Below are 27255 nucleotides of genomic sequence, written 5' to 3' on the forward strand. Positions count from 1 at the left end.
TATTGGAGTGCTGGTTTGCAGTCCCATTGCTCCACTTCTGGTCCTGGGCCCTTGCCAGACACTTGGGAGAGCTGGATAGAGTTCCTGGCTCCTGACTATGGCCTGGAGCAGCCAGGCGTTGCTGCCAGCAGAAACAGTATCTCTGACTCTCTCCGTTTCTCTCCTATCTCTGTCTGTCATTCTCCTTGTAAAGTAACTAAACGCTTTTTAGAAAAATAAAATTGTAGCCCCTCAGACTATGGAGTCTTACTTTTATATAAGCCAGGAATTCAAACTCACAAATTTCCACTATATGCAAAGTGTCATAAGGGGCTTGCAAAGGCAGATGAGTCCCAATTCAAGCACTCAGGGAGATACAGTCCAGTGGATGGGCTGTGTGAACATATTTCAGGGCAAAATCGGCCTGAAAGTGAGAGGTCCTCTGGCAAGGAGGAGGATAGTGGAAGGCCTCACAGAAGACTGGGCAGTGTTTGGTCTGGGGAAGTAAAATGCTCATGTAGATTATATAGGCCTGGTTGCACCTGCCTGACGTCCCTGTGATCACCAGGGCTCCAGGGTTCTCAGCTGTACACACAGACCACCACACTGTGATGTGTTGGGGCTAGCTCCTCAGGCAGACCTGAGTTTCCAAGGAGGTTAGGCGAGAGAGCTGGTCACCTATCAGGATGTATGAGGTGGGTGGGAGGCGGGGCAGTGGAAGAAGGATCAGCATTATGTTTACCAGTATTCTGACACAACAGAATCAGGTTTGGGGATTTTTACCCTTCCTTTTTATTCCCTTACGTGTGTTGTCTGTATCTGTGTCACTAAATTTACTACATTTGTGCAGCTTTTTGTACCCTTGGTTTAAGTGCTCATCCTGGGCAGCCACTTACTTTTAAGTGCCCATGGCAAGTCACACCGTGCCTTGTACATGCTGGAAGTTCAGTTGTCCATTGAGATTGAATTCAACTGCAGGCTGAGTAGGACTTACAGCCAGGTGGTCTGTGGTCTTAATTTCTCTACCACATTAAGGGTGGTAGCAGATGGGCAGTAGAGTTCTGATTGTATGACAGTGTTGCTGAGTACTGCGCTTTGGGCTCCATGGGTTCTGATCTGTTCAGGATATTGGGAAGGAGGGAGGATGGAGAGTGGGACTGGGAGGAAGCATTCCCGGTAGTTCTGGGGAACAGCAGGCTCTGAACAGAGCAAAGGCAGGGCAGGTGTAACAAAGACAGATTTGAAAGACAAATGATGATGCAGACAGCCACAGTTCTCGAGGAGGGGCACGAAGACCAAGGTTTTGGTAGCACTTCAGGGGAAAGTGGTGGTACTATGATGGAAATAAGGAGCAGGTGGTGTCAGTTTGAGGGCGTGGACTGGCAGGAGAACAGTGAATGGGGAAACAACTATCCTATGTGGGAAATTCTTTAAATTTCCTTGGAGCCCACTCTAGCACTCCAGAGCTTCATTTCTGTCTTCCTGTTCCTCTGGGATGTCACATCTTATGTTCCTGCTCAGCCTCGTGCCCTCTCCTGTTCTGAGGGTAGACGGAAGTGACCTCGTGTTGGTACTCTTAGAACTTTCCCAGTTGGAAAACTCCACCATTCTCCTACTCATGACTGCCTACTGGAAGTAGTGGTTGGAGTTTATACACAGATGGATTATAAAGAAATACAAGGGCTTGTGAATTCTGTCTTATTTTCATGTCCTGGTAAATTTAGGCCTGCCTTCCTGTTGCCCAATTCTCTTGTTTCCAGCTGAAGTCTATGCAAGAGACAAATTTAAAGAGACATGGGAGGGAGATGGCCAGCTACAGGGTAGGGCAGCAGGGAATTCTCAGGTGCAACAAACTCAGCCATGCTGAGCCCACTGACCTTCTTCAGCTGAGGCTTGCCAGGGCCAGTTTCAGCTCCCTTCTTGTTCTCTTGACTGCCTCGGCAGCTACTTTGTATGGAGTGCCCTAATATAGCCATGGATGAATTTCATCAATTCTTGGCTTTCTGTTCTTATGCCCTAAGCATTGTGTGTTTCGGGCTACACCGCATCCATCCGGGCTCAACAGCCTCCATCTGGGCAAAGCAGTGTCCATCCAGACTAGACAGCGTCCATCCGTCCTTTCATCTCTCCCAGGCTTTGGCTTCTCCACAGACCCTTCAAGGACTTCCTTCAGCCTTTGCTTGATCTAACAATGAAGCTCCAAGTTAACATCCCCCCTTTCTTACTCCGTGCTACCCACCAGGACACCCTGCCCAAAATAACAGGCCCTGTTAAGCGTCATTGAGGGGAATTCTGCTGCTGATAAAGTGAGTTTAGTATATTCCACAACTGCCATAGCAGTAAAATGACAATGAAGGGTTTTGGTGGGGTTTTTTTTCCCCTGAAGTCATGAAACCACAGGGGGGAAAAATAGAAGAGAGAGAAGATGCTAGCCACGAGGTCCTGGCAATCAGAATGGCAAGTGTGAGCTCATCTGTCAGACTTAGTGCCGACTTTGAAGCCAGCAGTAGGGAGAACTGGGCAGCAGCTCTCTTTGCACCTTAGAAAGCTTGGCAATGAATGGCACAGAGCACCCTCAGTGGCAGGGGTGCGATAAAGCCACAGTCACGAGGATTGAGTGTGAGAGGGGCCACAGTGGCTTAACAGGCTAGTCTTCCACCTACAAAGTAAGCATCCTATATGGGCTCTGGTTCATATTTTGGCTGCCCTGCTTCTGATCCAGCTCCCTGATCCAGATCCTTATGGCCTGGGAAAGCAGCAAAGGATGGCCCAAGTCTTTGGACCCTTGCACTCACATGGGAGACCCAGAAGAATCTCCTGGCTTCAGATCGGCTTAGCTCTCACTGTTGGCAGCCATTTGGGAAGTAAACCAGTGGGTGGAAGACCCTCTCCTCTGACACCTCCCAGAAAGGCAGATTCCCTTTCCCCTCATTAGCAGAAACCTGGAAACCTACTGTGCCAAGTGTAAAGCAGGTGGTCTTCATAGACCCCTGGCCCGTGTGGGATCATTGAACCAGACTCAGGAGGCCCGCGTGAAGCCTTGCAGGTCTCTTCTGCAACTCTGTTCTCAAAGCAGCCAGCTTACAAGACCCTGCAAGTGCCAGTATGAGAGATTCATCTCCAGGAAATCGACCAGTCCAGGAGAGAAAGGCTTCAGTGAATCAGTCCACACACACCCCTCTGCACTGAAGGCATCTTCCACACGTGTGCCCAGCCCACAGGGGCAGGCCCCGTCTTGCCTCTTCACAAATGGCTGAGCGTCATGGTCTGTCCATGGAAGGCTCAACAGGAAAATCTTAGCCGTGCAAACAGAGCAAAGCAACTTGTAGCCAAAAGCTCTGCAGAAATCATAGACTTGCCCCTCCACCTCAGTGACCACATGTCTCTCAGGTGGAGGTGGTACCCTTAGAGGAAGGACTGCTTGGAGACTAAAAATATGATGGCAGACATGAATAACCCAATAGATGGGAGATAAAATCTAGGCCACTGCCCCAAAAGTAGGGTTTTATAAAAGGTGATATTAGGGTCCGGTGTTGGCACCACCGGTTAAGTTACTGCCTGTGAAGCTGCCATTCCTTATGAGTTCTCCACTTGTGATCCAGCTCCCTGTTAATGTGCCTGGGGAAACACCAGAGGATGGCCCAAGTGCCTGGGGCCCCTAGCTTCCACCTAGCTTCCACCTAGCTTCCCCCAGCTTTCCTGCCATTATGGCCATTTGGGGAGTGAACTAGCAGATGGAGAATCTCTCTCCCTCTCTGCCTGCTTACTTCTGTCTGCAACTCTGCTTTTAAGTAATTTTTTAAAATAGTTCTGGAAAATGAGAGATAAAAGTATGAAAATCAGGGCATTGACCTAAAAACCTCTGCACTGTATAAGAGACATTCTAGAAGAAGGAACTAAAAATGAAGAGATGAAAAACATCAAAAGCAATTTCAAGCAACTTGCCAGAACTGAGAATGAGGAACTTCTAAAGTCAAAGTCGAAATGACCCAGCTTGAGAAATAGCAAGGTACATCACGAATGATATTTCAGAACTCAAAGATGCTACAAATCCCAGGGAAGACATAAACAGACTGCATACTAAGGACAAGGAAAGCAGAATGGCTCAGCAGCGGAACAGGACCTTCACATCCCTAGAGAATATTTTCTGCTTAGAATTCCATACCTAGCCAGAATATCTCAAGGTGGAATAGACACTTTGTGATAATGTGGGATTTTACAAAGTTGGCTTCCAAAAATGTCCTTTTCCAGGAATGCACTTGTACTTCACCAAAGCCAAAGAGTCAAGAGAGTTCCCTGGTTGATGAGGCATGCTCCCCAGTGCCGCCGTATCAGCTGCTGAGCAGACAGCAGACAGCCAGGAGACAGAGAAATATGGGGATTCTAAGCAGGAAGCGTGGGAAACTGCTGACAATGGTCACCTTGGAACTGAAAGTAGAGGATGGCGAAGGGACATTTCTCCTTACAGTTATGTGATGCTTGAATCTTTGCCCTAGCATGTATTACTTCTCTATTTTTTTTTTTTTAATAGAAGGGGTGGGGACCTGGAACCAGGTCCTTTCCTAGCTAGATGCTTGACCCTTCAGTAAGGATGCCAGACTTCTGCTTTGGTTCAGAACCTGCCAAGGAGTTTTGCTGGGGAATCTATGTCCTCTAAGCAACCTTTCCTGACAGTCTTAGGCTCCTGCTTTCTGTCTATAGGAGAGGGAGGACCTAACTTTCTCCTGGAGCACAAACCTCCCTCACCCATTTCAGTGTTGGACTTTCCCTGCATAGGACCAGGGAAGGTTTCTCTGGACTCCTGGGCTGTGGTAGTCTTTCTTTAGCAAGGGCCTATCCGTAAGCGTTTTCCCCGCCCTTTCCAAGACCCTGTTTCCCAATCGTTAATCTCAGATGAAAGATTTGGCACTGCAGGCTTCCTTTGACTTTGACCTCAGAGAAACATGTTGTGAATAGTTGTTTGTTTGCTTGCCAGAGATCTGATCTTTCCCTGGAAGGGCTGATTGGATCATAAAACCAGCATTAAATATGTGTCCTCGGTATTCTGGCTCTTCCGAATGGGTGGTGGGAAATCTCAGTCAAGGGCAAAATGGGAGCAGTGATATATGTCAGAGCGGGGGGAGGTTGACTGTCACTTGATAATAGCTGTATTTCATAGTAATACAATTTAAAACAACTCTGTAGTATGCTTTCAACCTTGGACTTTCTTTGCCGTTTTTCAGTGTCTTTGGATAAATCACCACAGAACAACCCAGCCAAATGTCCAAGCCACCCACTTTCCTATTCCTGGCACATGAATTAGAGAGAGGCCAGCTGAACTCTGCTCCAAGCACTTAACTGACTTGTAGGTCTTACTTTTGTTCCATGATATGAAACTCAAACGAAAAAGAAAAAAAAAAAAGAAAGTCCAGATATTGGCTAATTACCCCCAAACATCTCCAGCCTCTATAGTCCTGACACACATGTGAAGCTGCCCGACAAGCTCTCTGTGAATGTAGACACTGGGACAGAGAGAGGATCCTGACCTCATGTGTCTCCCTGAAGTGCAGCACTCACTTCTAGGCTCTCAAACTTCAGTGAAACCTGCCCAGAAGAATTGTGAAAGACTTGGAAAACAGGGCCACTGAAGAAACATTGTAGGAGGCAGAGACACTGAGCTTAGGAAATGAGAAATGTGAACAAGAACCATGTGAACAGTAAGGGGAGAACAAGAGAAAACTGGTGTGAGTGGTAGTGAAGGGTATTTGGTTTAAATGTTACGAATGATCTTGCTTAAAGGTGACCGGAAATGGCCAGAGCACCAGCCACTATAGTCAGTTCACTTGGTCCATGGGCCAGGGTTCACTGAGGCAGCCTCTCGCTGGATGCCAAGACTATGCGAGTTGGAGCAGTGGGAGAAATGTGACCATGTGGCACGAGTCCGGCACCTCTGCTTGGCTGCAGCCCTTTCTGATCAGCTCACTTACCAAAAGAGCACCTCTTTGTGTTTGGAAGCAGGATCTTGTCGGGGATAGGACGGACTGGACAGGCAGAAACCATGAGAAGTGACAGACAGATCAGGTTGAAAGCATTCCAGAAAAGTCTGTTTCTGGCCCCTTGTTACCAGGCATGGCCATTTTTAGAAAGCAGGAAAAACAGTACCTGGAGAACATGTCTGAAAATGAGCAGAGTACAATAGTGGTGAGAAATGGAGGGATGTGGGGTAATTGGATTAATCCACAAATGACCTAGTCTTTGTCACAGAACTTTCTGTAGGGGAGATAACAGTTAAGAAGAGAGTCTCTTCTCTTTATTAAAAAAGCCACCCAATTGCAGGGAAACCTTAGCCACACCTTGAGTTAACGGGCAAGCTCAGTACTGACCGTGGGCACAGTGGTCCAGAGCCATTCTTCCACCAAAACGGGACATGTGTTTCCCATCATGACTTCTGTTGTAATGGCTGACCTTGATCTTCTCCATCCTGCAGCTGGGATGAGAGCAGCTCCATCAGCAGTGGACTCAGCGATGCCTCGGACAACCTCAGCTCGGAAGAGTTCAACGCCAGCTCCTCGCTCAATTCCCTCCCGACTACTCCCACTGCTTCTCGCAGGAACTCCACAGTAGTGGTACATATGGGGCTCTGCAGAAATCCAGGCCACCTTCTCAAATGGGCCCCTGGGCAAACGGGGCAGTGCTTGTGCTGGTAGGAAGGGAAGCTGGCGCAGGCACCTGTACTCCATGGGATCAAGTCTATACACAATTGGCCAGATTCTTTAAGAACCAGACAAGAAAAAAAAAAAATAGTGCTAGTCAGCCAACACATTAGATATGGTCATAATGTCTGTATGGTGCCCGCACTAACCTGGGGTGCTACATATGAGAGTCATTCCAATGGGAGAAGACAGAGCAGTCCAAATATCCTGCCTGTCTCTGGGAACTCTAGGAGTAGGGGTAGAAACCCTGGCTTAGCCACCTGCTAACCAAAATAGATCCCCTTGCCTGTCTCTCACCACATGAGCGTCTCCATCCACCTTTCCCTTCCCTTCTGCTCTGCAGCTGCGCACAGATTCTGAGAAGCGCTCACTGGCTGAAAGCGGGTTGAGCTGGTTTAGTGAGTCAGAGGAGAAGGCCCCCAAAAAGCTTGAGTACGACAGTGGCAGCCTGAAGATGGAACCTGGAACTTCCAAGTGGCGGAGAGATCGGCCCGAGAGCTGTGATGATTCCTCCAAGGGTGGGGAGCTGAAGAAACCCGTCAGCCTGGGCCATCCTGGCTCCCTGAAGAAGGGCAAGACTCCTCCTGTGGCTGTCACCTCTCCCATCACCCATACTGCCCAGAGCGCCCTCAAAGTCGCAGGTAAGTCAGGTAGGATGGATGGCACAAGTTTCTCTGCGTGTTTCTCTTCCTGAGGGCCATGATCCTGGAAGGCCACAGCATGACATCTAAAGGCACATTACCCTATCTGGTTTTCAGGGCAGTCCTATCAGTTATGACAGGTGAGTAGTACTGCCTATACCTGTCAAACTTGGAAAGTGGTTCTGGCAAGAGGATGGCCAAGAGGATAAGTGACTGGGCCACAGTCACAGAGCTCGAGAGGTGGAGGAATGAAATGTGGTATTCAGGATCCAGACTGGCCTCCCTTCCCATACTGCCCGTTGCTTTCTCTCCCAAGGCAAGTTGCTGTTGATAGCCTGCAAGGAAGTCCTGAGCAAGTTATGACCACAGGACAGTTACCATAGGCATCAGTGGATGGTCTTAGTTGTGAGGGACACCTGCATGACACCCCACTAAGATCATGAGTAGCTGCCCAGTCTGGTGCCTACAGTGAGAAAATCATGGGCCATAGTCATACATCATCAATCTTTTCAGCCAGTCCTGCGCAACTTGGGGATAGTGCCATCCTGTCCTTATTTTCCTACCATTTGACCAGTTGTCAGGTGCACTCCCTTCCCCTTCGACAGAAACAACAAAAATCCTACCCTGCCAACCCCGCCTACCGAATCTGCCTAGTAAGATAGCTGCACAAGCTTATCTAGCACCGGCCTACCCACATTGGAGTCTGTAGGCTTCTATGATATGCTGAAGGCTTCCCTTCTCTCACAAAGGAAAGCAAAAAGAACATGTGAAGTTCTAGTTCTGATGCATTTCAGCTACTTCTTCTATGTCTCCTGACCTCTTTTAGGCAAGCCTGAAGGCAAAGCCACAGACAAGGGCAAACTCGCCGTGAAAAACACCGGGCTGCAGCGTTCCTCCTCGGACGCTGGCCGGGACCGCCTGAGTGAGGCCAAGAAGCCACCATCGGGCATCGCGCGGCCCTCCACTTCTGGCTCCTTCGGCTACAAGAAGCCACCCCCTGCCACCGGCACCGCCACCGTCATGCAGACTGGTGGCTCAGCCACACTCAGCAAGATCCAGAAGTCCTCGGGCATTCCCGTGAAGCCTGTTAACGGGCGCAAGACTAGCCTGGATGTGTCCAACAGTGCAGAGCCCGGCTTCCTGGCTCCTGGAGCCCGTTCCAACATCCAGTATCGGAGCCTGCCCCGGCCGGCCAAGTCCAGCTCCATGAGTGTAACCGGTGGGAGGGGTGGCCCACGTCCTGTTAGCAGCAGCATTGATCCCAGTCTCCTGAGCACCAAGCAGGGAGGGCTCACACCCTCCAGACTGAAGGAGCCTTCCAAGGTAGCCGGTGGGCGGGCCACTCCAGCACCGGTCAACCAGACAGATCGGGAGAAGGAGAAGGCCAAGGCCAAAGCAGTGGCCTTGGACGCAGATAACATCTCCCTGAAGAGCATTGGCTCCCCGGAAAGTACTCCCAAGAACCAAGCAAGCCACCCGCCAGCCACCAAGCTGGCCGAGCTGCCCCCAACCCCTCTCAGGTGAGGTGCCACTCTAGAGCAGTCTCCACCACATCTGTTTGTTCTCATGGGTGTCCACCTACAACTCCTCGCCTATGCCAGGCACAGCGTGTCCGCTGCTTCACACTGCAGGTGCCCCAAGTCAAGTATCAGATTTTCACAGCCACATTAGGATAAGCCTCTGAACCTGGCAAATAGCCAGAAGCCAAAGTATCGGGGCTGGGGGATCCCAGTGGTCCCCTGTTCTCTTGCTCTGATTCTGTTATCCTCAGTATTTTCTCTTCACCTCTCCCAGGACCACAGCCAAGAGCTTTGTCAAGCCACCCTCACTCGCCAACCTGGACAAGGTCAACTCCAACAGCCTGGACCTCACCCCGTCCAGCGACAACCACGCACCCAAAGTCCCAGATCACCACACCACAAGCTCCACCTCAGGCGGTGCTCTCTCTTCCTGCTTCACCCCCAGTCCAGCCCCCATCCTTAATATTAACTCTGCCAGCTTCTCCCAGGGCCTGGAGCTAATGAGTGGGTTCAGTGTCCCAAAGGAAAGCCGTATGTACCCCAAACTCTCAGGCCTGCACAGGAGCATGGAGTCCCTCCAGATGCCAATGAGCCTGCCCAGTGCCTTCCCCAGCAGCTCGCCCGTCCCCACGCCCCCTGCCCCAGCTGCTGCTCCTGCCGAGGAAGAGGCTGAAGAACTGAGCTGGAGTGGAAGTCCCAGGGCCGGGCAGCTGGACAGGTGGGTGACTAGGCCGCTGGACAGGTAGATGGCTGGGCAGCTGGATGGGTAGGTGACCCGGGCCAGAGCTGAGCCCGAACCTACTTCTATGCCATAAACTCATGTAGGCCCTAGCAGTACTATTTTGTATACCATTGCTGCTTGGTGATTTTCAAATATTATCTCATTTGTTAAGTTGTTTCACTGCCTTTACAGCTCCATAGGCCCTTGTAGGCTTTGTTTAATTATTATTCTCAAATGACTTGTTCAGGAACTCATGCCTGGTTGAACCTGTCATCCAAAGCATCCGCTTCCTAGTCCAGATTGATTTCTGTTCTGTCGTGACCCAGTCTTCATCTCCCATGTGGGATCAGTGAAAGAAAATGCATTCAGTGGGCCAGACGCAGTGGCCTAGCGGCTAAAGTCCTCGCCTTGAACGCACCGGGATCCCATATGGGCACTGTTTCTAATCCCAGAAGCTCTACTTCCCATCCAGCTCCCTGCTTTTGGCCTGGGAAAGCAGTCAAGGACGGCCCAAAGCCTTGGGACCCTGCACCCGCATGGGAGACCCATAAGAGGCTCCTGGCTTAGGATTGGCTCAGTTCCATCTGTTGCGGTCACTTGGGGAGTGAATCATTGAATGGAAGATCTTCCTCTCTATCTCTCCTCCTCTCTGTATATCTGACTTTGTAATAAAAATAAATAAATCTTAAAAAAAAAAAAAAAGAAAATGCATTCAGTATTCCTGATAAAGGTCCCAGGCGTGAGCCCAGAAAAGGCTGGAGCCATGCCCATTTTGTTTATAGAGATGAAGGGGCTTGTGTTTTATATTTTATATCTGGAGTCTAGATCCCTCAGACCTATAGTTCCAAACTGAGTCCCTTTGTTATTTATTTATTTATCTGTTTGTTTGTTTAACTATATTTATTTGAAAAGCAAAATTATAGAAAGGCGAGAAAGAGGTCTTCACTGATTCACTCCCCACATGGCTACAGCCAGGAGACCTGAAACTCCATCTGAGTCTCCCACATGGGGCCCAATTACTTGGACCACCCTTTACTGATTTTCCAGGCATACTAGCAAAGAATTGGAGCGGCTGAGATTCAAACCAGCACCTATATGATAACTGCTAGTGTCACAGTCAGCAGTTTAACTCCTCTACTTCACAATGCCAGTCTTCAAGCTATAGTTTGCAAGATAGACCCATATACTTCCTCTCTTTCTTTGTCTCTACAGTAACCAGCGGGATCGGAACACTCTTCCCAAGAAAGGGCTCAGGTAACTCTTAGATGTGCTTTTTTTCTTCCCTATCCCTGGGGCATCTTGTCCATATGAAAGCTGGTGGTATGGCATGGCTCTGGCCCTGGCCATGCAGCCAGTGAGCCTGTGAGTCTCACGGTCCTCTTTGGTCATGTCCACATGGCCCTGGCAGCCTGTTGGCCCCAGTGTCAAAGGAGCAGCCCTCACAGCAGGACTCCTTGCACGTTGTCTTGGGGGAGAAGCAAGCTGTACTCCCCAGCCTGACTGAGCTTTTGCGTGAGATAGTGCAGTGTGCCCCTGGGGTTAGTGTAGTGTGCCCCTGGGGTCACTCTCAGGCCTTGTGTAGCCATCTCCTGCAAGGGGTGATTCCCAGGGCATGGGGACTCCCGCAGCCAAAGTGCACAGCCAGAAGCAAGAGGCTGTGAAGTGAGCCCTTCCTGGGATCACTTGCCCGTCCGCCGGCGCCCTCTGGGGCTGTATACAAGGCTGCTGGGGCACCACCCTGATGCCATCCTTCCCCCTCGTCCTGCTCTCAGACTGTCCCTGTGTAGCTGTCCCTGGCTGAGTCCTGCTGCCGTCTGCAGGTACCAGCTGCAGTCCCAGGAAGACCCCAAAGAGCGGCGGCACTCCCACACCATCGGTGGCCTGCCCGAGTCCGACGACCAGGCCGAGCTGCCTTCCCCCCCAGCACTGTCCATGTCCTTGAGTGCCAAGGGCCAGCTCACCAACGTAGGTCAGTGTTCTCCGGCTCTCACTGTGGTGGTGGGGGAAGAGGGTCCTCCCTGTGAGGCAGTGGATTTTTGGGTCTCATTATGAAATGCCTCTGCTCTGGGTTGCTTCGCGGTGCCTGTTTGTCCACCCGGAATCAGACTGGAGGCAAAGTGCTCCAGGATGCCATATAGAAAAGTTGTCCCAACCTGGGTACAAGTTGTGGGGTCCTTGTAGCATCAGGGAATCTGAACGATGACACAGAAGACCCGTGAGCCAAAGATCTGGGGGTCAAGCCAGTGCAGTGAGCTGCCACGCCACGCGCCACCTGGGCAACAGACAAACAGCTCAAGGGAAGAAGTGGGGACTAGTTGTTGATTCACAGACTGTGCCTTCAGACCCAGAAAATTCCAGCACCCCGACTTGTCCTGTCTGGACCAAAGCCATTCTAGCCTGGAGCCAGAGTTGACTAAAGCCTCTCCTAGCTACACCCTGTCCAAAGCCCAGGGGGAAAGAAAGTGAAGAGGAAGTGGCTCCAGAAGACAGAGCCAGGGCAGAAAGGGAGCTTGGGCTGGGGCCCCAGCACAACAGCCATAGTTCTGGGGAGCAGTCGGCAGGGTGGATCCCTAGGGACCCTGGTTGGACAGTGCCTACCGGAGGTCTCTTGCTCATCTCCTGTGTCTCTCAGAGCCATTGTTTCACTCAGCTGATTGAGAACAGTTGCTGAAGGACAGGGACCCAAAAGCATTCCTGTGTGTGATGGAGGGGAGACTGAGGCAGGGAGAAGGCAGGGTACTGTTACCCAGGGAAGGCAGTTCTGGAGAAAGGGTCATCTGGCCTCTGCAGGGCCTGTGTGCTGTCCGCCCACATTGAGAACCGAGTGGGAATACACCTGCACTGGACAGTGAAGGGGTGGCAGGCACACTGAAAGGGGCAGGAAGCCTTCTTCTACATAGGTCTTCAAGGGCAGGGTAGGGACAAACTTACACCTGTGCAGAGGCCAAAGATGTAACAGGGAACCCCATGTGGACATGTGCCCTGCAGGGCTGTCTTCCCTTTCAGGGACGGGGCGGAGGGGAGCAGGAAGGTTCCCGCAGGCAAGCAGGATGCAGCAGAGCCTGTTGCCTGCCACAGCCATGTCTGGCCTCCAAGCCAGGGAAAGGCTGGGCATGGAGGGCCACCATTCCGTAGGGCCACACCCTTTTCTGGCTGATTCTTTCGCATCCTTTGGATCCCAATCTCAGTCTGAATTCTCAGTCCTCCCAAGCTGCCAACTGCTGTGCATGAGAGAACCACACCATCCCATTTCCATCGGGGATGGCACATCCCCGCCATGGGAATGTTTCGGAAGAGCTGCCAGGCCCCCAGCCTCAGCGGCCAGGGTCACGGGAAGACCTCCAGCCCAGGCAGCAGGTCCTTCTCTACTAGGGTTTGCTCTCCCACAGGGGACCCCGCTCTTAGCCACCAGCTGCCTGCACACTCCCCCTGCCCCACCTGCTCCTCCTTTCCTACTCCCACCCCCACCCCATTGGCTTCTTACACTCCCAGTGCGTGCCAGCTGCCAAGGGCCCCAAGAGCTGATGCCCCTGCCTCTTCTCCTGCCCTCCCTCCCCCTTTCCCGTCCCCTCCCTCTGTCCTTCCAGTGAGTCCCACTGCGGCCACCACGCCAAGAATCACCCGCTCCAACAGCATCCCCACCCACGAGGCGGCCTTCGAGCTATACAGCGGCTCCCAAATGGGGAGCACCCTGTCCCTGGCCGAGAGATCCAAAGGGATGATTCGGTCAGGATCCTTCCGAGACCCCACGGATGATGGTGAGACTTCATGCCAGCGCGGTTCACGCTCATTCCAGTCCTGCTGGGTCCCCACCGCCACCTCCACCACACACACACAAACACACATACACACTCTTCACAGAACATGGACTTGGGCCATTTCAGTTCTTCCCATACCTTGGTAGGATCTGGGGGCCCAGAAATCTTGGGTGGTATCTCCTGACTTGGGGCTTTGGGATGGAACATCTGTCATTGGGGCCAGTGGGAGGGAGACCGGGCATGCCATGGTTCCTTGGTATCCTTGGGGTACTCAGAGAGCCCTGCCTGTGTACCCCATCCTTCCAGCCAGTCTTGCCGCCCTGCAGTCTCTCTGAGATGTACAGAAAAGATACATGGGTCCCCTGGCAGCTCTTCAATCCTCAAACAGTAGTAGGCATCTGATTCCTCTTTGCAGAATGTTTCACGGAGTGGCTCCCCAGGGCTGTCTGGTTGTTGTGTTGATATGCGTGTGGGTGTCAGAAGCTGAAGCCCAGGCCTTGTAGGGCTGGCACACTTCTTGGCAGTGATTTTGGGGTACATTGCCGCCTATTCAGACAAGGATTCACCATGTGCACCTGGCCGGGGAGCAGCTAGGTAGGCACTGAGGCAGGAGCCCCCGGGGTGGCTGCAAAGAGGAGACACAGGCGGAAGTGCCGCTGTGGCTCAACAGCTCCGTGAGAATCTTCCATTCTCTAGCTTGGAAAAACAAGCCACAACTGTTTCTGCACACCTCCCTGCCCTGTGACCCAAGGAGCAGGCTGTGTGAGGGACACCCGCCACCCTGGGCTGCCAGAGTCTGTAGACAGACAGGAGGCCAACTGTGTCCAGGACCCTGGCTCACTGGCACCAGCTGCCGGCTTGGGACTGCAGTGACATCACTTGGGGTCCCCCGGTTCTGTTTGCTCCAGATGGCCTCCGGAATCAAAACCGGAGCTCCTACCTTGGGGCTCCACCCAGGACACCCTTGTCCCAGGACCATGCACTAACTCTGCGTTCTCCTCTCTTCCAGTGCACGGCTCTGTGCTGTCCCTGGCCTCCAGCGCCTCCTCCACGTACTCCTCAGTAAGAGTGCTGACCTTGCCCTACCCCCTCCACTCCCTCCATGCCATGCTCCCTGAGCCCACTCTGGGGGTAGCTGGGCCTGAGTATCCTCCTTCCACCTTGAGGGTGTGAGGCACCCCCTTGTCAGAGTACTGCGGGACTGGCAAAGGGAAGTGGGAAGGTTTCCAGGGCTCCATGGGCCTCATAGTGAGCAGAGTTGACCTGGGGTGCTGCATAGAGAAGAGGGGTAGTGTTCCTGGATTGCTGGAACAGAATGGCCCCCTCAAGTTGGTGGCTGTCAGAGTTCATTTTCCAACTGGTCAGCGATTTGTCACACAGCCCCCTGTCTGCACATGAATTCCAGAAGAACCCATATGTTTAGCACCCCTACCCCCAAGCTGAGTCCCCTGAACAGCAGGGGTGGGACTCTAGGCCGTCAGTCCCCTCCATCTCTGCCTCACGCTTGCTGAGTTCCTCACCTGACTCTGGGGCCTGGCACTTCACCTTCATAGTAACCGCCTGCCCTTCCTCTCTCTCTCCTCCCGCGCTCCCTTCTTCAGGCTGAGGAAAGGATGCAGTCTGAGGTAGGGCGCAAAGCTTCGTCTGCTCACTAATGCCGCTTCACCCCCCACTTCCGCCCACTTCCCGTGCTTCGCCCACCACCAGTAGTTTCAGTTTCTCTTCCCTCTACAGCAAATCCGGAAGCTCCGTAGGGAACTGGAGTCATCCCAGGAGAAAGTGGCCACCTTGACATCTCAGCTTTCTGCCAACGTGAGTGCCGTGGAGTAGGACAGGAGCTGCGCGGTTGTCCTGGCCAGATTCGGACCACAATTCCCCCAGAGAGGAAGGGCTTCTAACACAGACCACCGTGGGCTGGGGCTGCCACGGCATGGGGCAGCTTCCCCACTCGCCCATGGAGACCTGGGACCCTGTCCTCCTACTCTTGAGTCATATTAGTGACAGGAATGGGTGTGCTCATATCTGGTGGCCTTTGAATTCCCTGGAGAGAGACAGGATTGGACAGGTGCAGGCCACCTTGAGTCTGGTGACCCCTTTGTCCCTGCCCTGGGGAGTGTCTCATCTTTGTCACATGTAGGCACTGCATTGGGCATTACAATTCTCTTTCACCCAGAACTCGCTCATACCCAGCAGTCCCGGACAGCTGGCAGAAAGGGCCTAAGCCAGGATCCGTCCCCAGTGACTTGGGGCTTTTTGTTTTTCCGGCCTCACTTTGGCTGCTGGGTGAGACGGAGTCACCTCCTCTGAGCGGGTGGTGGTGATTTCGCCCGTGGGACCAAGCTGCAGCCACAGAGCACATGAGCCATCCCCCCTCCACCATCCCTGAAGCTGTAAACAACAGCTGAGCCGGATCTGCAGGAGCTTTCCAAGCGTTCGTACAAAAGGAGCCATGTCTGCAGTTTCCGCAGTCACTTCTGGTTCTCTCCCTTCCTCTCCTTTCCGGGGAACCCAGCTGTCGGGCCTGGGCCCGCCCCTTTAGAAGCAGTTGGAAGGCTCCCCACCAGGTCTTGTATGTTGCCAGTCCACACAATGACGGCAGTAGTTCTCACTACGCCGCCTTCCCTCAGCACTCCTTCCATAGACCTGCAGGTAGTTAGCCAGGTGCACGCATACCTGCATGTTGGAGCACTTTTCCCCCCAATTCCTGGGGACCTGTAAAAATTGCAGCATCAACAAGAAGCATCTTGCCGCCATGCCACAACCTCTGAGGCTGGTGACTTGGGTCACGTCCTGCACACCACAGGAAATTCATGTCTGGGAGATGCTTGAGGGAGAGGCACTGGGAGGCAGAGAACATGATTATGTCTGATTCACTTATGTTACCATCTGCCAGCCATCGTGCCATCAAGGCTGGGCTGGAGCCAAGAAAGTGAGTGCAGAGGGTGATTTTTTTTTTCCCCTTGGAGCAGGAAGTTCCCTTTGGCTAAATGAGGACTCACTCAGCACCCAAACATGCCATGGAGACCCCTGCATCCCAGAGGCGGGTTTTCGCCCAGGGTCCAAGCCCTGCCCTGGAGCAGGACTCGGGGGAGATCCCCCAGCTCTCTTGGGGATACTGTAATCCCACCTGACTCATGTCAGGTTCTGTGGGATCTGCTAGCTGCTAAAGCGAAAGAGGTGGAAGGCACGGCCTGGATGGACCAGGACAGGCATCGGCCACCAATCCCTCCCACATGTTTGTTTTCTGCAGACCCACTGCTTATGGACTGGGGGTCTGACCAGTCCTCGCGTCTGCTGCTGAAAATAGAGGGACATACCTGTGGGAGGGGCAGAAATCCCTGCCCTGAGCCAGGATAAGCACTCAGTGGGGTGGGAGGGTGGGCAGGAGTTCTGCAGGTAAGCAGAAGTTTACAGGCAGGCAAAGACATGGGGGTGTAGAAAAGTGTGTAGGAAGTGTGAGGTGGAGAGGGAGGACACCAGTACGTTGTGCAGCAGGTACATGTAAACTGCTCAGGTCCTGATGCCTCCCTGTGTGAGACCCAAGCCTTTACATGGGCAGGCCCCATGTGTGTCCCAGGGCCATGGGTGAAAACCACAATTGCCTCTACAGTTTCCTTCACTTGTCTGATTTCTTGGTGCCAATCTACCAAGAATTGGAACTGTGCCCATTCCACTTTACCCCCACCCCACAGTGGGGTAGGTCTCAGCTCCCCCTCAGCCCTCCCTAGGCTGCCTTTGACACAGAGGTCGCCTGCTGCCTCCTCCACCTCTTGTGAAGCACACCTGACACCTAGTGGCCAAATGGCGGCATGTCCATCACGAACAGAGCAAAGATCTGGGAGCAGCTTGGCAACAGGTCCGGTCGCTAAACTAAGGCCCCTGGGAGCAGTCGGAGCAGCTGCCCCTGGGAGGACCAGATCCCTACACAGTGGGGAGTTCAACCAAAGCAGTAGGATCAAGCCAGATATCATGACTCCCACCCCAGATGCCCCCACATGTCTTGGGCACGTGCCTCTGGTAGATGACAACCCCTCCAAGTCTGCCAGAATGCCCAGAGCCTACCCACCCTCCCATTGTCTGCATGACTTCAAGAAGCTCGTTCCTGCCCAGGGTGCATTGTCCGCTCTGGACGCTCCATGGGGGTTTGTGGGCCTCATTTGACTCAGAGACACAGACACCACTAGGCTTCTGTCTGCGGCTATGGCCACCTTTGCCCAGCCATGCCCAATGTGTGCAGGTGAAGAACCCCTCTTTGTGTTGTTGCAGGCTAATCTCGTGGCTGCTTTTGAGCAGAGCCTGGTGAACATGACGTCCCGCCTGCGACACCTGGCAGAGACAGCCGAAGAGAAGGTGGGCGATTCGGGGAACGAGGTGGCAGCATGGGAAAGGGACTCCTGGACAGATTGGTTGGGGCCAACTTCCTATCTCGAGTGGCAGCACCTGCTCGCCACCTGGTGCCACTGCCCTACCCAGTGGGGAAATTCCTGTCACTTCTGTCACAGGACACCGAGCTGCTGGATCTGCGGGAAACCATCGATTTTCTCAAGAAGAAGAACTCAGAAGCCCAGGCTGTTATTCAGGGAGCCCTCAATGCCTCGGAGGCCACGCCCAAAGGTGGGGGCACTGTGCTATGGGTGCAGGGAGAGCGGCCACGTGCCGGCCAGGGTACCTTTCACAGGTTTTTATCAGAGCCCATGATACACTAGAGACCATAGCAAATTCCAAGGAGCCAAAGCCTGAGCTCCCGGGGGCAGGGCTCACCATCCAGAGGATGGGAGCAAGCACAAGAGGCTCACTGAACCCCTTGGGCCAGTGGGCCTTGGCCTTGCCCTGCAGGCCCAAGCCATCACAGAGCCTGCACCAAGCACAGTCACATGGTCCTGCTGTGTATCCACGCTCATGTGGGCTCCATCAAAGCGGGACACTACTGAGGCAGCCACAGGAAGTGGAGGTTTTGCAGGGCTCAGATGGCATATCCTTTGGAGCCATCAGCAGTCGGCCAGCCTGGCTGCTGACAGTTGGGGTTGGGAAAGGGAGGAGTCTGCTCCAGGCCTCTTGGATGCCCTGGCTCCCTTCCTGTCTGCAGGCAATTTTTTCTCCCATTGCACTGTAAACAGGCCCCACTATGCAGTGTCCTCTGGCATCTCACCCTGCCAGGGCGTCAGTCATCTAAGTGTGGCCCTTGCGTCCTCCCCACCCCCCAGGGAGCACAGTTAGCAGCTTCCAGTGAGAACTCCATCCACTCCTGCCAATTCCATTGGTTTGGACCAGTTTGGTCCTTGTTTCTGTCTCCTATTTTGTTGAAAGATGCTACCCCTTCGGCCTAAGGACAGAGATCTTCTATCCGCTGATTCAATCCCCAAACAGCTACAAAGACCAGGGATGGGCCAGTTCGAAGTTGGGAATGAGGAGCTTCTTCTAGATCTCCTATATAGGTGCAGGGGCCCAAGGCCTTGGACTATCTCCTGGCTTTCCCAGGTGCATTAGCAGAAAATGGAATTGGAAGTAGAGCAACCAGGACTCGAACTGGTGCCCAAACAGGATGCTGGTGCCACAAGCTGAGGATTAGCCTGCTGCGTCATCATGTTGGCTACTTTCTAAGATCATCTTAGCTATTTCCTCCTTCACGAGCCTACTTACCTCGTTTTCACACCTAACCCTGTTATAATTTTTATTCTTCTGTCACCATCACTCTACCAGAACTTTCATCTAAGGTCCCAGTGACCCCTGTTTCCCAAAAAATCCAACTTACTGTTTGTACTCACTTTCCTTGACTTCCATGGGATGGAGGTAACACCTGGTGAGAAGAAGTTCATTGTTTGAAGTCAAGAGAATGTGTGCTGACGCCCAGCCTAGTGCCAGGCATCTCCTATCTGCTGATCCCCCAAGAGGCATCCCATCTTTCTTCATTAAACTCTTCCCCACCCCCAGCTTCCTGTTTTATTTATTTGAGAGACACAGAGAGGTACAAGTTCCCATGGACTAGTTCACTCCCCAGTGCCCACCACAAGCATGGAGTTGGGTCAGGACAGAGTGGGGGCTGGGAACTCAATACAGGTCTTCCATGTTGGGAGTAAGGACCCAGCCACTTGCTCCATTACCACTGCCTGCCTGGGTACACAGAAATCTGGAATCAGCAGAGGGACAAGATGGATGTCCAGGCACTCTAATGTAGGATATATTATCTCAGCTGGTGTCTTAGCCACAAGGCAAGTGGCCCACTCCTCTTCGCCTGACATGCAAGTCGTTCTTGCCATCTCCCCTTGGCCCTTTGCTCAATTCCTTTGCCCACCCTCCTCTTCAGGTGTTTCCCAGGGCTCCTCAGCTCTCTGCCACATCTTTACATGCTTTCTCTGGTGTGCACATCTACCCAGTAGCTTCTACAAGTTTTTATGAAAGTTGAGACACGATTCTCATACTGTAAAATTCACGCTTGCGGAGTCCACAGGGCAGTGGTCTTTAGCATATTTGTAAGGCTGTGTGACCAACCATCATCTCTAATTCCACACTTTTATCAGCTCATACTGAAACCCCTTGCTCATTTTCTGCTCCTCCTTGTGAACCACAAGTCCCCTTTCTGTCTTCAGGAATTTGCCTCTTATGACCACGCACCTATGTGCGTGGTCCTCTGTGGCTTCTATGTGGGCTTCTGTGATCAGCAGGGGGTTTTAAAGCTCCATCCATGTTGCCAGTGGGCATGTGGGACCTCTAGGTCTGACCTGGTGGAAAAGTCTTCCACAGCAACTGAGCCTTTCATGTGCCTTCCAGCTATAGCTGCAGATTGCAGTTCCTCCCCTTCTTGCCAACACTTTCATTGTCCTCTTTCTTGTAATAGTCATCCCAGTAAGCATGAAGAGGCATCTCAACTTACTTTTTTTTTTAAGATTTATTTATGTGAAAGGCAGAGTGACAGAAAGAGGGAGAAGAAGAGACAGAAAGACGGACCCAGGCCTAAGCCAGGAGCTCCATATGGGCCTTCCACATGGGTGCCAGGGACCCAAGAACTAGGACCATTGCCGCTCTTCCAGGTGCATGAGCAGGGAGCTGCATCACAAAAGGAGCTGCTGGGACAGACCCACGGCTTAGATATGGGATGTCTGTGTTGCAAAAAGCAGCAGTGTGCTGCAGTGCCCACCCAAATTTTAAGTTTCTCAAGGGTTGAGGATACAAACATTTTTTTCCTACTTATTTGCTAGTTTTACTGAAGGCACACAGCACAAAATGAAAATGTCCAAAAGATTTCCTAACTTTCTGAGTAATATTTGATTTTATAACCTATTCTTTGCTCTTAAACATACTGTATAACATTTTTTAAGTTTAACTGATAGACATATAACTCATTGAAACTTTAAATTGACCTATGGAAGCCAAATTCATGTATTTATTTTGTTATACTTCATTTTATTTATAATGAACTAATCCCAGTTAAACTGATTTTTTGAAGGATTTATTTTATTCATTTGAAAGGCAGAGAGAAGAAAAAACAGATCTTTCTGCTGGTTTACTTCCCAAATGGCTCCAACAACCAGGACTGAACCATACTGAAATCAGAAGCCTGGAATTCTGTCTGGATCTCCCACATGGGTGGTAGGGGTCCAAAGACTTAGGGAGTCTTTTGTTGCTTTCCCAGGTGCATTAGCAGAAAGCTGCATCAAAAATAGAGCATCTAGGACTTGAACCAACATTCATATGATTTGCTGGTGTCATTGTTAGTGGCTTAACCCACTGCTCTATAATACCAGCCCTCAGTTAAATTGATTTTTATCTGAACGCAGTATATATTCTGGAGATAAACAAAAAGTAGGGGTAAGCAACCGTGGCCCATTAGCCAAATCACACTCCCTACATGTTTTTAAGTAGAATTTTGTTGTTCCTGATCACACTCAGTAATTTACGTGCCAGCAACTTTAATGTTGACACAGCAGAGCTGAGTGGTTGAGTATCTGGCCCTTCTCAGGAAATGTTTGCCAGTCCCTATGTAAACTGCACAAAAGGCTTATGTGGTTAAAAACAAAATCCCTCCCCCAAGCCAGCCCTCCAAGTCCTGTTCCCCAAGGGTAGACACTGCTGATAGTTCCTATGATTTTTTCAGAAATCATAATCCAAGCATGCAATCAAACATACAAGAGATTTTCAAAGGTTTCCTAAGGAAAGTGTGAATTATGAAAAACAAATCCAATTCAGGATTATAGAATTGCTTTGCGCCCAAAAGAATTCAAACCAACTCGTTATAACTTGCCTGAAGAGGATCTAATTTGAGACACTGAGAAGGGTGAGACATTGGTTTGCAGCAACATGAATTCTGCTAAATTTAGAACAAGAACAAAGATAAAATTTATGGTGAAGCTTGCAAGGAAGAAATCATTGGTGAAATCATTAGTGAAGTCGTTAATGCCTGATGGCAAGTTCCTGGGACCGATGCTGCGAGGAAATCAACAGTTTACAAATGGATAAGTCAGGGCTCAGCGCGGTGGCCTAGCAGCTAAAGTCCTCACCTTGAACGCCCCGGGATCCCATATGGGTGCCGGTTCTAATCCCGGCAGCTCCACTTCCCATCCAGCTCCCTGCTTGTGGCCTGGGAAAGCAGTTGAGGACGGCCCAAAGCTTTGGGACCCTGCACCAGTGTGGGAGACCCGGAACAGGTTCCTGGCTCCCGGCTTCAGCTCGGCGCAGTACTGGCCATTGCAGTCACTTGGGGAGTGAATCATCGGACGGAAGATCTTCCTCTCTGTATCTCCTCCTCTCTGTATATCTGACTTTGTAATAAAAATAAATAAATCTTTAGAAAAAAATGGATAAGTCATTTTAAGAAGGGGCAAAGTGAAGTTGAAGACGAAGCCCACGGTGGCAGACAACCACCATAAATTTTCAAGGGAAAAAACTCGTTTTGTTTGTGCCCTCACTGAATATGACCAACGATCAGAAATGATAGCCAATGATAGCTTTCAGCTGGTCCAACTTACAGAATTCTGACTGGAAAATTAAAATGGAGCACACCGTGTGCTCCGTGTCATGTCCACATCAGCTGCAGAGGAGGGCAGCGCTTTCCAAGTCACCAGCCGTTGCAGTGACTTGTGGAGTGAATCATCGGACGGAAGATATTGCTCTCTGTCATATATATATATATATGACTTTGCAATAAAAATAAAATAAATCTTTAAAAAAAATAAAATCACAGCAACCGAACTCTGATATGGCAGCAGCCTAACCCGCTACCCCGCAATGCCAGCCCCAGAGAATAATTTGGATTTAGGAGCTGGTGGGTTCCCTCCTGTCTTGCCCTCTTCAGCTAAGCTCGCCTTAAGTCTTACATTCTTCATGACTGTGCTTGATCCTTAGAACTTCGGATCAAGAGACAGAACTCCTCGGACAGCATCTCAAGCCTCAACAGCATCACTAGCCATTCCAGCATTGGCAGTGGCAAGGATGCTGATGCCAAAAAGAAGAAGAAGAAGAGCTGGGTAGGTACAGGCTCTGGGAGTGGGAACTGCGGAGAACATGGTGGATCGTCCATTCCCCCTTGGCGCATGGATTGAATCATTGTGGAATTTACACAAGATGGAGTCCTCTGTAGTACTGAGTGCCAGTTGGAAGTCTGCTCAGGGCAAGATCTGCTGAGTCCTCCCGTTCCCAGGTCACTCCCTGCAGCCTTCATTTGCACCTGCTTTGCTAGGCCTCTCCGTACTAGTTAGGCCAAGTGTATTTGACAGCCAACGAAGGGAATGGTGTATCAGCTACCTGGCCTAGCTCCCTGTACCCTTTCACACTACGGAGAGGAGATATTAAGGACAAAGCAGTTTAGTTTAGATGCTGCTGGAGGTCATATCTTCAGTTTTTGGAGTGTTTATGCAGCTTCCAAAGGATCTTTTAGCTTGCCAGCTCAGTAATAATTTTGTGTTTTTGTGCGTGTGTGTGTGTGTGTGTGTGTGTGTATTTCTCCCCAGGTGACCCTAAACCAACTTTCAGATGAACTTTCTGAAGGTCTCCAGGCAGGTCTAGAACCATCAGCAACTGTTGCTGACCACGTTAGGGGGAAAGCTGTAGGCCAGGCCTCTTGCTCCCCTGTCCCCTATCAATAAGACCCCACTGGTCTTCATGCGGTACACATGTAGTTGTGTGAAATGAGTGATTAAGCGTTGCTTTTTTTGTTTTTGTTTTTGTTTTGTTTTGTTTTGTTTTGTTTCCTTCCAAATGCTGACTTCAAATCCCTATTTTTTTCCAGGTCTATGAGGTAAGAGACCCGGTTCTTCTCCCTTATTTTCTCTTTCCCTTTGCCATACCTTTCCTACTTCCCAAGCCACTCTCACCTCCTAAGACAAAGAACAACCACTCATAACACTAACCGCAACTGCCACCGCAGAGTCCCTGACTCACTCCACTGCATGGTCCATCCACAGCTACCCCACCTGACAACAGAGGCGTGGTCTGGCTAGGGGTCAAATGGGCATGTCAAACAGAACCCAAACCTATCTCCTGCTGCCCTCCTCAGGGATAAACTTGGCCTGTTGAAGCCATTCAAATTGAGTTCCTGCTGTCTGTTAAGAAACTAAGAAAATGAGCCATTAAGGCTAGCAGCTGAAAATGGAAGAGCCATGGGGTGAAAGTTCTTTTTATAAACACACTTTCCAGAAAGCAGTTCCATTTGGATTTGGTCGGAAGATTCTCTAGAGTAGTATGCAGCAAGGTAGAGGAGGGACATGGTCCAGCTTGGGGTGCCCTCAAGCCTGCATGTCCATGGAGTTCCCAGAGAGGTTTTAGGGATCACAACACGTAACCCAAGACAAATACAAGCTAGGGGCCTTAGCAAGGATATGAAAGATGGAGCCAGTCATCTCAGTAAGGAACAGCAGTACTGCTGGAGAGACAGAAGCAATGTGGGGCATATAAAATACCAGTCCGACGATGCCAAAACCTTCAGGCAGGACGTGCCACAGGAGTGACAGTGGACAAGGAACACACCATGGAGAAGGCCAAAGTTACATTGAGCTGGTATTGTGATCGGAGAAGAGGGATGTGTTAGAATACTTTACCCTCAGACGCTGGTGGGAGGGAAGCAGTGGGGCAAGGAGAAGACCCACAAGAGGCAGAACCCTGACCGTGTGTGGTAGAACATAAGCATTTAAACTGGCTCGTTAGATGGGCATTTCTCAAAAGTGTGTTCCGCAGGTCACCCCTCCAATGAGATACTCCCTAGAAAGTGCAGTAAGTTTGAGAAGCACTGTGCTTCTGTGGTGCCCACCTGCACAGGAGATATTCTGAGCTCTCCCAGAGTTGTTGTCTCTGGCCACTTGTTCACTCTTTCTGGAACTTACTTAACCATGCAACCGTTAGCCACATAACATCCAGCAGTTCCAGTTTTCAGATACTGAACTACTCAAGGAGCACTGTTCATGCTTGGGGATCTTAGTGATCTTAGAGGACTGCTGCACCTGGCAGATTGTGGTCATGGGATCTGTCTGCTCGCACATGGGTGTGCAAATGGGTGTACACAAACATACATGCGCACACACACCCCTTCCCATGAGGCTGAGTGCCAGTCCCAGGTCTTCCATGAAACATGCAGTGTCAGGCAAGTTAGTTGCTGGGTACTGCCAGCCTCTGTTTCTCCTCTGTGGAGAAATGAGCTTGATGGTGCTTCTGAGCCTTGACTGCTTGGTGGGGCCAAGTCCCCTGCAGCCAGCCAGCTGCATACACTGGCTTCCACTCAAAGCTTTGTGTGGCCAGGTTGGTGCACCTGTGATTGTCCCAGTAGCTCTGCCCAGCACCTGGCAACCTGGCTGTGTTCCAGGAGACACACGTAGGAAGCTCAGAGGTCCCCTTCTTTTCTCACTGACTCCCAGATGGGTTTGCCTTTGTCCCCTGCAGCCTCGGACCCCTCCTTGACTCTGTCTCCTGCTGCCATTCCGTGTCCATGTCCCTGTGTGTGCGCGTGTGCATGCTGTCCGAATGCATGTGGATGGGTGTGGGACAGGACTCCGGTTTGCATCCCTGGCTTCCATCCCTGACACTTAAGCTCATCAGTCACAGAAGCAGCAGGCAGTGGTCCCATTGTAATGCCTCAGGTATTCTAAGGAAATACCATGGTTCCTGGAAACTTTGAAATAGTAAAATGTGCTTTTTTTGGTTGTCTTAAACCTGCTGGGCTGGGCTGGTCAGGACAGATGAAATACTCCAAGAAACTTGAGAGCACTGCTTTCTCTTGCTCGCTACAGAATTGTGCCATTAGTTTTTGATTGAGGGGTGCTGGGCTTATCATGAGCCTCAGCTGGAGGTGCATCCTGAGACCTGGAGTGTAGGGGCCTTCTAGACTGACCAGCCTGGGTCTGCTTGAGAAGGCAGGGTTAGATGGCTGAGGGGTAGACACAGCACCCCTGGGAAATTCTCTCTGTCTCCATCAGGGACCCAGTCCCCCACCCTCATGGGAGAGAGAAAATCTAGGACGTTCCCATTGCTTATGAGAGCAGCAAGCCAGAAGAGCCCACTATTGCCCTTATCCCTCATCCCTCCCCTCACCCACCTGAGCCCTTCTGCTCACCTCCACACTCAAGTGAAGCCTCCTAAAGGGAAGCTTAACCACTCAAGCCCCTGTCTGCACCCTTTTCTGTCGACGAAGCTCCAGTCCTCTGCAGAGTGGAGACCTAACAGCCCCTGCCCTGGGTCTGCTTTTTTCCAGCTCCGAAGTTCCTTCAACAAAGCCTTCAGTATTAAAAAAGGCCCCAAGTCCGCCTCCTCGTACTCCGATATCGAGGAGATTGCCACGCCCGACTCCTCTGCCCCCTCATCCCCCAAGCTCCAGCACGGTTCCACGGAGACTGCCTCTCCCTCCATCAAGTCCTCCAACTCCTCCTCTGTGGGCACTGATGTCCCTGAGTAAGTGCCGTCTAGCCTCCTACTCCCCTGCCCCAAGTCAGCTTCCAGTGTCAGCTGCTGGCCAGAGTTGGCCCTGGACATGGTTCCTCTCACCTTCTCTCCCTGGGTATGTGAGCCCAGCAGGTGGACCCTGCCTGTCCCCTGAGTGGTCATCTGCAAGCAGTAGGAATCACACCTGCCACCCAGGGCTACTCAGTTGCTCCTCTCTGTAGCTTGGCTTGACCCTTGCTCTCTTGCAGGGCCCCTGCTCAGTCAGCTCCCCATGCTGCCAGGCTATTCCACAGCAATGAAGAAGAGGAGCCAGAGAAAAAGGAGGTCTCGGAGCTGCGCTCGGAGCTGTGGGAGAAGGAGATGAAGCTCACAGACATCCGCCTTGAGGCCCTCAACTCCGCCCACCAACTGGACCAGCTCCGGGAAACCATGCACAACATGCAGGTCGGTGCTTGGGCAGACAGCGGCAGGAAAGGGAGACCCGGCCTTGAGATGTGTCCCACCCTGCTGCCCTGCCTTGTCTGTTCTCCCACAGTTGGAGGTGGACCTGCTGAAGGCAGAGAATGATCGGCTAAAGGTAGCCCCCGGCCCCTCCTCTGGTTCTACCCCAGGGCAGGTCCCTGGATCGTCTGCTCTCTCATCACCTCGCCGCTCGCTTGGCCTTGCACTCACCCATTCCATCAGCCCAAGTGTCACGGATACAGGTAATCTGTTCGGGAGGAAGACAGTTGGGGCAGAAATAAGGAAAGGATTCATCTCGCACTGATCCCAGGCCACCTGCTCAGGCTTGCAGCAGGACGGTCACGGGCAGCTGCCAGTGTCCTGGCCACCTAGTTCCCTTATGGTCCTTCCATCCCAAGTCCTTGGCAATTTGGAAGAACTTCTTGGTAACCAATAGTGATCAGAAGGTTCGGGAAAAGCTGCAGGTATCCCTAACACCGATTCATACTTTTCAATCCCCCGCAGAACTGTCACCCATGGATGGCATCAGCACTTGTGGTCCCAAGGAGGAAGTGACCCTACGGGTTGTGGTCCGGATGCCCCCACAGCACATCATCAAAGGGGTGAGGAGCCTCAGGGAGA

General features: G+C 51.6%; 1 protein-coding gene across 7 annotated transcripts in view; it reads left to right on the top strand.

Annotated features, from left to right (window-relative positions):
• The window catches only part of NAV1 (neuron navigator 1), a 212590-nt gene that overhangs the window by 174169 nt on the left and 11166 nt on the right, over positions 1-27255 (top strand). For 2 of the 7 annotated variants that reach the window (XM_058668994.1, XM_004578770.3), the window contains 17 exons: positions 6446-6584; positions 7015-7312; positions 8139-8832; positions 9107-9550; positions 10766-10807; positions 11374-11522; positions 13141-13311; positions 14321-14373; positions 14913-14936; positions 15046-15123; positions 17578-17661; positions 17814-17925; positions 22651-22772; positions 25985-26181; positions 26421-26616; positions 26708-26876; positions 27139-27236. In XM_058668994.1, the coding sequence (XP_058524977.1) occupies positions 6446-6584; positions 7015-7312; positions 8139-8832; positions 9107-9550; positions 10766-10807; positions 11374-11522; positions 13141-13311; positions 14321-14373; positions 14913-14936; positions 15046-15123; positions 17578-17661; positions 17814-17925; positions 22651-22772; positions 25985-26181; positions 26421-26616; positions 26708-26876; positions 27139-27236 (3070 nt within the window). Of the gene's footprint in view, positions 1-6445; positions 6585-7014; positions 7313-8138; positions 8833-9106; positions 9551-10765; positions 10808-11325; positions 11523-13140; positions 13312-14320; positions 14374-14912; positions 14937-15045; positions 15124-17577; positions 17662-17813; positions 17926-22650; positions 22773-25984; positions 26182-26420; positions 26617-26707; positions 26877-27138; positions 27237-27255 lie in introns of all 7 variants that reach the window. The other 5 variants (XM_058668992.1, XM_058668996.1, XM_058668995.1 and 2 more) reach the window with 3 other exon arrangements.

This window comes from Ochotona princeps, chromosome 10 (genome assembly GCF_030435755.1).
Source record: "Ochotona princeps isolate mOchPri1 chromosome 10, mOchPri1.hap1, whole genome shotgun sequence".
In the NCBI taxonomy this organism is placed as follows: domain Eukaryota; kingdom Metazoa; phylum Chordata; class Mammalia; order Lagomorpha; family Ochotonidae; genus Ochotona; species Ochotona princeps.